This window comes from Balaenoptera borealis, assembly GCF_965194805.1.
Source record: "Balaenoptera borealis genome assembly, chromosome: 6".
NCBI lineage: Eukaryota > Metazoa > Chordata > Mammalia > Artiodactyla > Balaenopteridae > Balaenoptera > Balaenoptera borealis.
The window spans coordinates 13,362,861-13,377,718 of record NC_138863.1 but is presented as its reverse complement, the minus strand read 5'-3'; the positions used below and the strand labels follow the sequence as shown (position 1 = coordinate 13,377,718).

Here is a 14,858-nt window from a genome sequence, read left to right as displayed (position 1 = left end):
GCATCTAAGTAAGGAAGAGAAAGATAATGCCTTACTGCTTCTCTTGCACGACAATATTTGCAGTGCATTTCCCTTTCAAAAGAACACGGAGTGTTTAGAACATTTAAAAGAACTGTAAATATGCACAGGCATCTCTCCAGTCATTTATTACATCATGATAAAACTAACTGTCCGATGAGGTGAGACAATAAGTAAACGATTACAATGAAAAGTAAATCACATATTCAAGAAGTGCTATGGAAACTCAGGAGAGGAAGAGATTGTTTGCCTATAGATTTAGGGAGGGTAACAGGTGAAGGGCTGCGTCTTGAAGGCAAGTAGGAGCTGAACAAGATGAGAAAAAAGAGCAGCCGGTGGCACAAAAGTGCACAGCATCCGTAGGAAACGCCCAGAACCTTAAGTGGCTGTAGTGCGTAGCGAGGAAAGAACCTAATGGAAAGTGAGGCTGGAAAGGTAGTTTGGAACCAGGTGAGATTGAATCCACTGGGGCAGTCATCAAGAGCATGAACGGCACTCAGGAAGAAACATATCATGATCAGAAGTCTGTGCTCACGAGATAAGGTAGATGAAGTGTGGAAGGTGGATGGCTGAGTGGGGAGACCAGAGACGGGAAGTAGTTAGAGCGCTGGATAAAAACCTCAAGGACATTGCAAAAGACAATTGCACTGGGGAAGAAATCGCGAGCGACTTACCTAGATCACTATGGTCAGGGCGATGCTTGAAATACTTAGGATGTAGAGCTGTCAGCACTTGGAGCGTGATCCCCTGCAGGGTGGCAGGGAATAGAAAGAATTCAGCGTGGCTTCAGTTTGAGATTAAAGCATCAACTGAGATGTAAAACTCAGGAAAAAAGAAGGACAGATTTATGAGGCAAGAAAAAATGTATTCGATATGGATCCTGCTGAGTTTGAAGTAGCTAGGGGACTCCAAAATACAGGCATCAATAGGCAGGGCTGAGATACAGAGCACGAAGTAGAGACAGAGTTGGAAACATCAGTGCATAAGCGAGTTGTTGAATCTGTGGGAGGATGAACCACGGAGGGAGGTTTTTTGGGGAGAGACAGAGAAAAGAAGGTGTAAGGCTAGATCCCTGGTGAATTCCAACATTAAGTGGTCCATTTTTCCCTACAGGTATTCAGTGATCTGAAAATATATTGAGGAATTCTTGATCCACTCTTCTGTGCCCCAAAATGTACTGAGTCTCTGCTTATTAATGAATCAAAGATGCCATTTTGAATAAGACTGCTTGTGTTAAATGGTTCTTTTAGCCATTAGATAAAATGATAAAAGATAGTTTCAGCCTCTTGTTTCTGAGTAATGGTTATTGAGTCCATGTACACAAAGTTGTAGACGGCTTGTCTGGAACTGCTGCACAGAATATTTGGTCCTGCCCACCAGGGTCCTCAGTACATGAAACTAAAGACAATATGGAGAAGGAAGTTCCGGGTCTGGTAGGTTTGAGATCTACCATGGATCAGAGTTACTCTCACATAAAATAATGAGGCCTGGTCAGAGACCAGGCCCTAAACCGACCTCCAACAGAGGGAATTCAGGGGTACTTGGGGAAGAATTTGTCCTTTTAATAATCCTTCTAAATGAATTTGTGATAGGATCCCCAAAGATGTCCACCTCTTGATTCCCAGAACCTGGGAGTATGCTAACTTTCCCGGAAAGGGGGACTTTGCAAATGTGATTAAGGTTAAGGATATTGAAATGGGGAGAGTATCCTGCATTATCCAGAGGGCTCAACATAACCACACGAGTCCTTAACAGCAAAAGAGGAAAACAGAAGAATGAGTCAGAGAGATGTGATAGACACAGGACTTGATCCACCATTGCTGGCCTTGAAGATGGAAGAAGGGGCCATGGCCGAGGAATCTGTTGGTGTCTAGAAGTTGCAAATGGCCTTCAGTTTTCATCCAGCAAGAAAACAGGTACCTTGACCCTACGGTCACAAGAAGTTCCGCCAACAACCCGCATGAGCAGGAAACACATTTTCCCCTCCAGCCTGCGGAAAAGTACTCAGCCCTTTTGACACCTTGATGTTAGCCTGGGGAGACCGCTGTGGACTTCCTACCTACGTTACGGGAAGATAATATATCTGTGTTATTTAAGCCACAAATTTGTAGTAATTTTGTTCTGGCAGCAATAGAAATCTAGTGACAGTGCTGGTGTCTCCACAAAGTCACAGAAGCCCAGACTCGGTCAAGTTCTGATCATTTCTTTGGGCCCTGAGAGATCACGTGTCACCATTCAGATCACTCAAGGTGGCAGCAAAAGGCATTAGCGTCAGCTTACAGGAACGGCACAAGCCCAAGGGCACAACCGCACCCTTCCGGTGCGCTCACAAATCAGAGACCCACAACTTCAACCTGCTGCTAAACACAGGTCACAGAGTCTCAGCAGCAACAGGTAACACCCCCCCTCACATGTTCAGGAAGTAAGCCACGTGTGTACGCACAGGTTAAGTGTGTGTTTACTGTTTAAACTCCTTTGAAAGCGGTGTTCTATTGGCTTTAAGGCTTATTCACTTTTACTGGAAAGCCCCATAGAAATCTGAGTAAAATTCTAGACTTTCATTTTATGATATTAAATTATACTTCTGGCTGCTGATGGTGCTCTGGGCTGAGGGAGAAAAGGCACTGGGTCTGAGATCATCAACCTTGCTCTGTCACCCTGACCATATCCACTTCAACCTCCCTGTGACTCAACTTCCTGATCTATTTTAGACTTTTTCCTCTAGGTCTAAATGTCTATGATGATAGGACACCAAGAAATGTAGCACAATTTCTCTTTTCTCATTCCCAGCATACATTTCACGTGGAGTTGGTATACATAAACACCAGAAGAAAGAATTCTCAGGACGAAATTTAGCTTGAATCACTGAACACACATGAAAAATTTAAATATTCACTATTAGCTTAAACGTGTGTCAAAGGATATTTTTGTGAACAGACAAATGTTTAAAATAAACACACCAAAAGCTGTTACCAGTGGGTGGTGAGATTATGGGTGATCACTGTTTTTATTTTTCCATTATTTTCTATATTTTGAGTTGTCAAGTTAATAAAGGTTTTCAAAGTACAGCTGTAAAAAGAGACTATTAGATGAAAATTGGAATTAAAAAGAGAACATAGAGCACAGTTATTACAACCCTCTGAAACAGTGTCAGGAAAGCTCCTTGACCTAAAGAAAAGCAGCAGAGTTTTGAAGAACTAAAATAGCACTCACATTCCCTGATAACCTCATACAGCTCTGGTGATTTATGAAGTGTTTTCTTGAAAACATAAAACGCTCTTCATCATGGGACTGGGGACAGACTGCTGCTCAAACTCTGTCGCCCACGCTTCCTGCATTTGAATCAATCATTTTCTGCAGCCCGCCCAGAGTTTTATTCTGTCCCAGCCTTGTGACTGCTAACAGCATCTGAGGGAATGACAGTGACACCCCTGGCCGAACAGTGAAGCCTGTGTGTGCCACTGAGGCGCCCACAAGGGGAGGGGCTGGTGTTAGAACAACACTAGCACCTGCTGGGCTGAGTCTTATTTATCCAAGAGCATCCGTTCATGCCAATTAACATTTTAATTTATTTTTTTATCTTTAAATAGCCTTTGGTGGGAATCTTGAATTCAGTTCCATTCAGGATACTTCAATTTGTGACAACTGAGCACATTCCATATGCTTGTACTTCATTATCATATTTCATTGAATAGTAAATTTTGTTCAAGTTTTTTTGTTCGCTTGTTTGCCAAGTCAGATGTTCACCAAAGTACTTCTTCTAAAACATACCTGAGAATTTCTTTACTGCAAACCAGGCACTTAGGTTCCCTTTCACACGCCTAACATGTACTTCTGTCATCTCCAAGGGTGACCTTCTTTCTTACATTTAACAAGCATTTCGTAAATACTACTGTATGCCATCTTGCTGTCCTGGAAATCTGGAAACAATAACCACAGTGCTTATCCAGAAGGTCTCTCAGGGTTTTGGAAATGTGAGGGCAGAACCACACTTCGTTCTCCATTTCCAGGGGAGGCAACAGGGACATGTGTCATGCATTTACATGCCAGAGATCGGATTAGTTACCAGTAAAGGATGAAACGTTATTTCTGGTACAAGCCTCCCATTCTTACGCCCATTTATCCTAAAGGCGATTTCCAAGGTACACCTGCTGGGGAATGGATTTACACTTGGGCGTGAATTCAAGTCAATGTCCCATCTTGTGTCTTTAAGGTTGACTTCTAACTGCTGAAGGAAATACGCTGGACCTTGTTAGGGATCAGGTTGCCAGGAGAATGATCTGGGAAGGAAGATTTTGCTGTCTTTTCAACAGCTCGGAAATCACACCAGAAAGATCACAGGGAACGATCATACTACCTTTCTCAGGTGTGAGAAGGAGGTGACAGAGACAGAACTTGAAAAAAAAAAGAGGTTCTTACTGCTTTTCAATGGCAGGGAAGAGGTGTGGAGCGTGGAGGATGGTTCAAACTCCCCCCACCCTGGTCTATACCATAGTCATGTGGGTGCTAAGAGGAGCCTGGCACAGACGTTAAGCCAGAGAGCTCGTGGTCTTAAAGCAGATGGAGCCCACAGTTCTCTGCAGGAATAGAAAGCAGGAAATGAGGTTACAGGCTTGCCTCTGAGCCTCCACCAAGTCGGAGGAACCTGTCTTGCCCACCTTTGTCACTGCTGGCTGTCCTTCTGACAATTCTGATGCCACTAGTCCTGTTCTTTGGGTGTATAAATGCTATTCCCTTCGTTACATCCTCAAATAACCACTTTGTGCTACCATTTTCATCTCTGAAATACAAATTTGGTTGTAGATCATTTGGAGCCATTCTACCTATTGCTAAAATCAGCTATTTAATCAATAATGGTTTTATTAAAATGAAAAAAAAAACTGAACCATCTATGAAAACCTCTTAAAAAGAATAATAACTCCCTAGATTTTTAAAACTAAGGCATATCTAAAGGTTTTACTGTCCAACCTTATCATTTTAAAGACAAGGAAACTAAAACCCAAAGAAGCTTAAAGACATGACCAAGGTTACAGAGCCTGGAAACCATTGCTTCCTAATGATAAAAAGATACATTTTTCAAATTGATTGAATAGCAACCACATAATGGCTTTTGACTTGGAAAAATGGAAGTTAATAAATGAACCTTCCCTGTTAGCACTCAGAAAGGTCCTGAAAGAATCTTATCTGTGGATATTGGTATGCCAATAAATTTTATTACTGGCAGTTACACAGGGAACTTTTATAGCTATTGTAGATATACAGGCTTTAAAGTAAACTGGAACACTTTTCGTTGGAAAATAAAATCCTCTTTTGAATAAATGTCTGATTTTAAAATAAATAATGTAAAAAACATGAAAGTAAATGACTTTGAATATTAGTTCTCCAGATTTGGATTTTCTTCTTCAAAAAAGTTACTGAGCTCTGACATCACTTTCATTTTTGCGAAGGTTACTCAGCTGAAGTTAATTCCCATTTTCTCCTTCTGAAGAGTGTGACAAAGGGACTTTTAAGAGCTAATCAAATAAACAATCCGTGTTTGAAAATAACTTAATTATCATATTTCATTGAATAGTGAATTTTGTTAAGTTTTTTTGTTTGCTTGTTTGCCAAGTCAGATGTTCAGGCCTGTGTTCTGTTTATAGAATGCGTGTTTTGAAAGCCCCGAAGTCACTGGTCATTTTGACAGCCTTGATTAGTCATTTAGATTGGTAATTACTAAAATAATTGTATGAAGAAAAGCTCACTGTGGTCATCATAAATGGTGTCATCTTTTTCAATAGACCCTCCTCCACATCCTATCGTTAAACTCTGCCATTTTGGTGTTTACCGTAGAGAGCTGCCTCGCTTCCCCAATTCTACATGTCAGGGGAGGAGGGTGTGCTGAAATTGAATTAGGAAAACTGACTATTTTCACATTTAGCAGCACAATTAAAGGAACTTTTGATGATTCGGGTCCATTAATTCTGCTATTCTCAGAGGCAGACACTTCCACTGCAATCCAGTTACAAATATTAACGTTTTCAAAGGCAAGTGTTTTGCTCTATTGCCACTAACTCGGTCACATTCATTAAATTTTATTATTTCTACATCATTTAATGTAGGTCAACATGTCAAGTCCAGCAAACACAAGCATTTCTTTCCAGCCCACTGACACTGCTGTGAATGATAAGAGGCGAACAAATCTCACTTCAGTGGGAAAAAAAACCCTCTCCTTTGTAAACATGAACATTCAAATCAAGACTACAAAAGACAATGCAACAGATGTAATGCTGCAACTGCAACTACGCCATGCATATCATGCCAGAAATGTATTTCTACAGAAGGAGAAGAATCAAATGATGCCCCTTTCAAGAGATGAAGGAGCCATTGTTTGCATAGTTTAACACGCTCCGTGCCACTCCTGTCCTGGGGAGAGAACCACACTGACAGAGTGTCCAAAGTTGGTGTCACTCCCAGTATCCCACTCTGCTGAGATGTCATAAATGAAAAATTGCTCAGCAGAGCAAAAGTAACCGCAGCTCTTCTCTTGTTGAGAAACTCTTTTTAAAAGCCTCTTCCTATGGCTAGTCCTCTGAGGTTTCCTTTTCTCTCTTTGCTCTCTCACGTGGGTGCTAACTGCATGTTTAATGAGATCTACCTGTCTGCCTGGCGGACCTGGTCTTCAGAATAGACTAATCGTGGGGAACACAGGCTCCAGAGTCAGACTGCCTGCATGTGACTCCTGGAGGCATCAATTACCGGTCATTCGATCTGGGGCAAGTGCCTGATCTCCAAGCACCTCTTTCCTCATCTATAAAATAGGAATAGAAATCCTTCCCCATACGGTTGTCATGAGGAGTAAAAGAGATTGTACGAGTCAAGTACCTGGCACATAGGATGTGCTCAATATCTTTCTATTAAATTGCATTTCTGCCACTTACCAACTAGACCGTGAAGAAGATGGCTCAAGGAACATCATAAGCAGATACCGACAACCCTGACATTTTGAAGTCGTAACTCCACTACAGTCTCTCACTGATGTACACCCAGCCCACTCTCCCGACTTTCCTTAAGCACTCATTTGCAGTGGGAAGGGAGACCCCCGCTCCTTATTTTCATATAGTCAATACAGCGTAAAGGTAGTGAAATTGACACGTTCCCTTCTCTCAATGGCACTTATATTTGAAGGCAGAAAGCCTGGAAAAGAGAAATAAGAAATTAAATACGTAGAAAGATCTCTTGAGATAGTGGTAAGAGCTATGAGGAAAGTGAAGCACAGTAATGAGCCAGAGATGTCTGTAGCAGAGGTAGGCTGGGCAAAATGCTTGCATTTGGGAATCCAAGATGACCTTCCTGAGGAGACGACATCTGAAAACCTGAGGGACAAGGAGGAGAAGCCGTGAGAACTCCGGGGCAGAGAAAGGGCAAATGCAAGGACCCAATCATCTAATGTCCTAATTTCACAGATCAAGAAACTGAGACTCCAGAAAGGGAAGTGACTCAGCAAAGAGTCACAGAGCCAGGGCTGGAATTCTGGTCTCCAGTCTCACGGGATCTGATGTTTACTACACCAACTCCCAAACTGGCCAAATGGTTCAAACTGCATGAGGGAACTTCAACTTGCACAGTCGTGGAGAGGAAAGAGTGTCCCAAGATGGTGGTAAAGGACAGCCAATCAAAGGGGTCCTGGACCACATTAATTACAACATGTGGAGAAATCAAGGTCTTTAACTCCATGGAATCCCATCCTTAGGACATTCAAATGAGAACAAGAAAAACCATTTTTTTCTGAGAGTCAATGACTGAAAGAAAAAAGGTTCATCATTTTCTGATTCTAGCAATCAGATATTCTGATATAACCAATTACTTTCAAATAACTAAGGGTTTCAATATGATGGGAACATAAATCTTCTAAAGCAATAAGTAATCATCATTGCATGTCCTACCAGAGTTGGAGTGATTCTGCTTTCAAATTCTCTGGTAAATGGGGTGCCACTGGCCTCATCCTGGAAACCATCTTCAGGGTTATAACCAGGGTGAGAACTTTTGCAGATTCACATTGCAACTATGTCATGTACGTTATAGAATTTTTTCCTTAACCTAGAAGCTTAACTTAAGTTCACTCTACAATTAAGGTGCTAGATGGAGGAGAAAATACAAAGCAAATAAGCAAGGGACTTCCCTAGAGTCACTTAGCAATGAACAAATCTCATTTTTATCCTTAGGTGGTCTAAATTTTATCTTTGTCTCAAGAGGCTCTTTCAAAGAGTTGCAGAATAAACCACGGTGTACTAGACCCTCACACAATTGCCTTTACCTGACAATACACTGCAAAAATACGGCTAAAATTGTAGCTTTGTGTGTGTGTATGTGTTTCTCACATTTCAATGTGCTTACAAATCATCAGAGGATCTTATTAAGATTCACATTCTGATCCGGGAGGTCAGGTATAGAGCCAGGGATTCTGCATTTCTAATGACCAGGTGATGCCAATGTTGGCCCATGGACCACATTCTAAGGAATGAGGGTCTATCACTGCATCATGCTTCCCTTTGTGAAAAATTACAGAAAAAAGACTATCTTGTCTTTGGAGTCTCAGTACAAGTTAAAGCTGACCATGTCTAGAGCAAATTATCTTCTTTTATCTTATGGCCCTCTGAATCTCATGGCTGATCATGTTTTCCTCTTTGACTTGGTTCTCTAGGATGCACCCTTAGCCAGACTACAGGACTTAATGGTCAGGCGTTTTATATACTGATCCTACTCCACTGACCTGCTCCTGACTACATCGACCTTTCCTAACACTGCTTTTTGTTGTTGTTGCTAATATTGCTTTTTACCTCCTTACTATATTTTTCGTTGCTGTTATCTTACATGCATCTTTGTAAGACGCTTGGAATCACTCCTTTGAATAAGATAGCGTGTGAGAAAAGAATCTCAGCACAACCCAGTCAAATGGAAATATGCATCGTCAAGGACACACGATGCATTGGAAAATTTCAGGCCCTTGCTTGGAGTGGGTGAAGTGATTGAGAACGGAGAAGCAGCCAATCCTGGGAGAGAAGTGGACTTGAGAAGGATTAACTCCACCCTCTTTCACAATTCGCTTATGGCTTTGCCAGATAGATGGCATGGGGATAGCTAAGTAAGTTCATGTTTTAAGGACCTAACCACTGAGCTCCGGTTGTCTTGGGAAGATCTATTATTAACACGGGTACCTGGAACAGCCTCTTCTGTGGCTTCTCACCTCAGAAGAAAACTGAAGCGACCCCTCACGGGTACTCTGAAATGCCAGTAGGAAGGACAGAGTTCTTCTTCCTTAGGTAGAGCTACCCATCAAAAGGCAACATTAACCAAAGTAAAATCCTTGTGTCTTCCAACTTAGAGATGCTATTGGAAGCAGCTACAAAACTGGTTGCTATTCAGGATGCAAAAGAGGTTCCATGTCAGTTACTTAACTCAGAGCAAGGTATTAACCCTATGAGTCTCAATGGCCTCCTCTGTAATCTGTAACTATAATGACTTCATCATAGGATTGCTCTGAGAAATAAAACAATGCTGTGTCAGGCACTTTGTAGGTTCTCAACAAATGGTTTATTATATAACAACTATTACTGCTCTCTTTTTTTATGCTAGGCCTTAGAGAAAAAGGTTGTAAAGAAAGAGACAGACGAAAACGCTTATTCATTCTTTCATTTTTTGACCCATGTAAAAGTTCTCTAGAGCCCACCGTTGTTACCATTTATTTTTAAAGTTACCTCTGCAATGCCCTTGAGAAGTCAAAAACATGAGTTGATACAGTCAATAATAACATTCAACCTTGATTTTGTAAACTAAGTTTGTGTTGACTTCTTCACCAGGCTAGGGACTTTCCTCATTTGAAAACATAAACGTGGGATTGGGATTTGTGCTAAAGCCTGATTTCTGCTAAACTGTAAACACCCTTGTTATGAAGAACCCTGTCAAAAAAAACTGAAACAGAACAAGACGGTGCTGGGAATGCCAAACAAACAGGCCTCTGCTTTGCATACTGCTTTCATTCTAGACACTGACAGTAAAACAAGTGTTTCATTTTTCTTCAATGTCACTTCCCACATCATTTCACTGACTCTTACTCCAGGCATAGGAGTTTTTGGAAATTCTAGTGTCTCCCACTCAATTTCTTAAAACCCTTCTTACTCTCAACTACTAAATATCACAAAGTTCAGAGGGAAGGAAAGTCTTCCTTCTAAGAATTCCTCCTGCCCCTGCAAACATGTTTCCATATTCATAGTTTCTCAACCAGAAATCTTCAGTCGGTCAAAGGTTCTGCTTCTTATTCAAAGCTGCCTAAAATATCAGAAGGAGTACCACTGGGGAACAGAGGTAGTTAGGAAACACCAAATCAAAGCGAGGATATGGAATTTGGGGGAATACTGAATCAATACTCTCCTCTCTTAGCCTTTCTGGGTGGAGAGGGAGAAAACACACTGATTAAGTACAGGTGCTTTTAGCAGGATGTTTCCTCTTTAAAAGAAATTAATAAATTTGGATACAATTCCAACTTAAGTTGCAGAGCAATTTTTGTGTAACAGCAGAGTAAATGTCCTAAAGAATACATGTAAATAAAGTGGTATGTTCTCACCTAGGAAACACATAAAAGGCATTAGGCAAAAATTGACCAGATGATTAGTTGGTGTTTGGTAAACCTCCACCTGCCTCAGTGCTCCCTCCCCATCATCTGACCCTAGTTAGTTCTTACCCTCTCTGTTACTCAGTCTTGCATTCCTGTGACCCACCCAATCATGTTCCAGAAATAAAAGTCCATATCTCTCAAACAAATATAATATATATGCAGAAAAGAGCACCAATCCTATGTTTATAGCTTAATCAACTGTAGAAAGCTATCTAGATGAACTAATTCATGTGAAAGTACAAATGCACTTCACACATTTTAAAAGAAGAGCTTCTTAGCAAAAAAGAGTCTCTAATTAGTGGCCTTACAACTTTGTGGCCAACACAGTAGTATATTCAACCAAAAAAAATCAAACACTCAAGCCCTGACATGAGAGAAATGCTCCTAATCATTTTTGAACTGAGATTCTGCGATACACAAGTTTGCTTTGGGGGACTACTATGAATGGGGGGCGGTCAGGAAATACTTAAGCTGTGCTTGATCCTGAGATTGGCCTTTGCATGAGTTGTGATTCATTTGTTTTCTATGAAAAAATTTTAGGATAATTAAGGAGGAAATATTTCTGTTTTCAAATCTATGGCTTTTGCTCATAATTGTTCTCTATTGTTCTCACTCTTTTTTTTTCTTTTTTTTTCCCAACAACTTCATTGAGAGACCTTTGACATATAAAAATTGTATACACTTAAGGAGTACAATTTGATGTTTTGATGTATCATGGGAAGATCACCACGATCAAGTTAAATGACTTATCCATCACCTCTACCTAGTTACCATTGTGTGTGTGTGTGTGTGTTGGGAAGATTTAAAGATCTATCCTCTTAGCAAATTTCAAGTGTACAATACAGTATTTTCAACTATTGTTACCACGCTGTACATTGGAGCTCCAGAACTCATTCATCGTGCAGAGGTGACCAATCTGTACCCTTTGATGACCATCTCCTCATTTCCCCTTCTGCTCCCTTCCCCACTCCAGCAACCACTGTTCTACTCTCTGCATCTATGAGTTTTACCATTTTAGATTCCACACATACGTGAGTTCATGTAGTATTCGTCTTTCTGTGTCTGACTTATTTCACTTAATATAATGTACACAAATGGCAAGATTTCCTTCTATTTCCCTCTTTTTTAAGGTTAAATAATATGTGTGTGTGTGTGTACACACACACACACACACACACACAATGGAATATTATATATCCATTGTAATGGGATATCTTGGCTATTGTGTAAAATGCTGCAACGAACTTGGGAGTGCAGATAATTTTTCATTATTATTCTTAAGAGGAATGCAGAATAAGGTGGGTCCTCACTAGAAGTCTGCCTGCATATGAGCTACTACAGTGCCTTGGGTTAAAACTAAAATCAACATTGCTTTGGAATCCCCCTCTACTTTCCTCAGCAACTGCCCTAAAAGTAGGCCTCCCGGTAAATGCCCTCACTCAGCATCTCTTCGTTCTCTGATCTCCATAATCCAAACACATTTTGAAGATTTCCTGTCCTATTATGTGTATGTTTGTATGATATATAGGTATTTATATATATTTATATATTTTTTGTATTTATATTTTCGGTCCCCAAAAGACAGATTTCAGAAAGGGTACTGTATGAATCCAGCAGTGAGACAGGTTTTCTCAGCAAGACTTTCTAGTGTGTCTCAAATATTTTTTCAGTAGATGACAGCTTGCTCCAATACACACTATTCCACTTCCTGTACTGAACTGGGCTCCCCATAATCTTCTTCCCCCAGACTATTCATTTTCTCCCTTGACAACTAGGATTTGAGGACTTGAAGCAACAAGCACAAAGAGTCTTAAGGAAGTGGATCAGTGTAAGCTAAGCTTCATCTTCACTGCACAGTCCAATTACAAGGTTTTAGGTTCAAAAGGGATGCTCTGCCCCACAGAACCCCACTGAGTTTGGGTGCCACCTCAGAGAATGCATCACTTTGCAGTTTCCCTTTAAGAGTTAACTGATGGGACCGATGCCAGGCACATGATTCCGTGCTGCCAAAATCGCTGCCCTAGCTGCCTGACTAGATGGGTAAGATCCTTTGATACGTCTTGGCAAAAGCTGGCTCCAGAGTGTTGGCCACGGTGCTGAAGTGAGGGGAGGGGGGCAGGGACACCTTTCCCAGCGAATCACCCCTTCCCTCAGCTCTTTTTAAGACACTGGGCTTATTCATTTTGACAAGATACCCTAGGATTTCAAATCTGACATCAATTTGGAGAAAGTAATGTGTGTGTCTGCGTACAAAGGTATCTAGGATACATATTCTTTAAAGGAAAGTCGAGTGCTCCAAAAACTCTAGGAGAACCCTGTTAAAAATAAAACAAAAATCAAAAACAACATTTAGGGCTGTTTACTCCAATTGAACGCTACTTATTTCTCTGCACTTCTCTACCAGATCATTACTGAGATTTGGTAAAATGAATCAACTGCAAAATAAAGTTATCTTAAAGCAAATGGCAGACAATGACAAAGCCACAATCCTGAATAATCATTCCAAAGTAAAAATTATGTTCTATGCATGCCTGAAGATTTTACTATCTCTATTTTTACTCCAGCTGAACCTTTTTTTCAAATGTTCTTTTTGACCGATTATCCTTCCTGCCTTGAAAATGTGCATGCTGATATCAGAACCAGGGCAGCCCCTGGCACAGGGTCTGCTAACAGTTAAATCCCCTCTGGGTACCTGCAGACTGCAGCCAGTGGTAAGTGAAAGAGAAGGCACCCTGGCCACTGACTCCTGACTCATTTCACACTCCAATCACCCTCACCCTCTTGGGCATCTGATGCCTCTTTCCTCTGCCAGGCAATTAGCTTCCGTTCTGTTCAACTTTCCGACCTCTGGCTTTAGAGAAAAGTCCTGGCTGTGGGAATTGGCTCTGAGCAGCTCTTGGCTCCCTCCTGATGGGTGACTTGCAAGAGTAACACTTTCTTTGACACTCTTAAAAGAAGCCGTTTAATTCCTAATGATATTTCCTGGCAAATAGTAAAATGAAACCCACAACGTGGGATTCCGGTCCAGCAAAGGCAGGCCAAGAGTGTCGCTGCTGAACCCAAGTCTTGCTTTAAGTCTGTTCCCACTCGCTTCCCTTTCCCACAAGAGTTCATTTTGCTTCCTCCTGACACTTCCAACACGGAGTGTGACACCTACTGGAACTTAGGAACATCTGGGGAGGTATGGATATGATTTGGGCATCAGATGAGAACGTCTGGCTGCTGCCCCAGGGATTTCCCGCGGAAATCACCCAGCTCTCTTAGAAGGCGTTTCAATAAGGAAGTAACCAGTAAAGTTGGCGGGAGAACCCTGCGAACATCTTAGAAAAATACCAGAAACCACTGGATACTTAACGACCCACGTCTTCTCCAGTGCTGTTCCCTCAGCCCTTTCTGGACTCCTATAAAGCGGTTTGTGGGTTTTTACCCCGTGGAGGGAGGGGGGTGAGAAGTGCATTTATTTCCGCGAGAGCGTTCAGGTGAGGTTCCCAGCTTCAGCCCGGTCGAGGACCTCGGATCACACCCTCTCCTCCTGCGCCCTAGTCGCCAGGGGTGAAGGGGGCGCGCAGACCCGAGGACCGAGGGGTTCCGCTCCGTACACTCCCCACCCCTCGGGTCTCTGGCACCCCACAACCTAACGCCCACGGGGCTCGCGATGCGTTCCCGTGACCTCCTCACACCCCCAAACCCAGGCACGTCCTCTCCCACGCTGCGCTTCTGCTGCCCGCGCGGCTGACCCTCTGAGTGTCCGCGGTCCCCAAACGTGCCCCCGGTCCTCACGCGTCGGTGCCGCTGCCTCGCGGAGGCGGCGCTGGCGGCCCCGGGCGAGGCGGCGGCGGAGGCCGTGCGGGGGCGGGGAAGCCGGGGGCCGCAGGGAACGGGGCGCCGAGGGCTCCGGGAGGCCGGGCTCGGGCCCCCAGCAGCCCGGGGCGCACGGGGAGGCGCGGAGGACGCGCCGCACTCACCCGCTGCTGCTGCCGGCTGCTGACTGCCACCGCGGCGGCGGACGCGGCGCTGTGCCGGAGCTCGGCCGCCTGCCCGGGTCGCAGCAGGCTCCGTGTGAACCTGCGGGTCCGCTCGCTGGCCATCGCCCGTCGCGGGCCCGGAGCGCGCGTCCCGCCGCCCTCGCCGGCGCCGACCTCTTCTACCCACCGCCGTTCAGGAAGCGGAACTCGGAGCCTCTCCC

The 14,858-nt window shown here is 43.0% G+C and overlaps 1 protein-coding gene across 3 annotated transcripts in view; it reads right to left on the bottom strand.

Annotated features, from left to right (window-relative positions):
• The window catches only part of DOCK10 (dedicator of cytokinesis 10), a 299,794-nt gene extending 284,936 nt beyond the window's left edge, over positions 1-14,858 (bottom strand). For 2 of the 3 annotated variants that reach the window (XM_082395837.1, XM_082395839.1), the window contains exon 1: positions 14,638-14,858. In XM_082395837.1, the coding sequence (XP_082251963.1) occupies positions 14,638-14,760 (123 nt within the window). In that variant the 5' untranslated portion in view covers positions 14,761-14,858. The remainder of the gene's footprint in view (positions 1-14,637) is intronic. The other variant, XM_082395833.1, reaches the window with a different exon arrangement.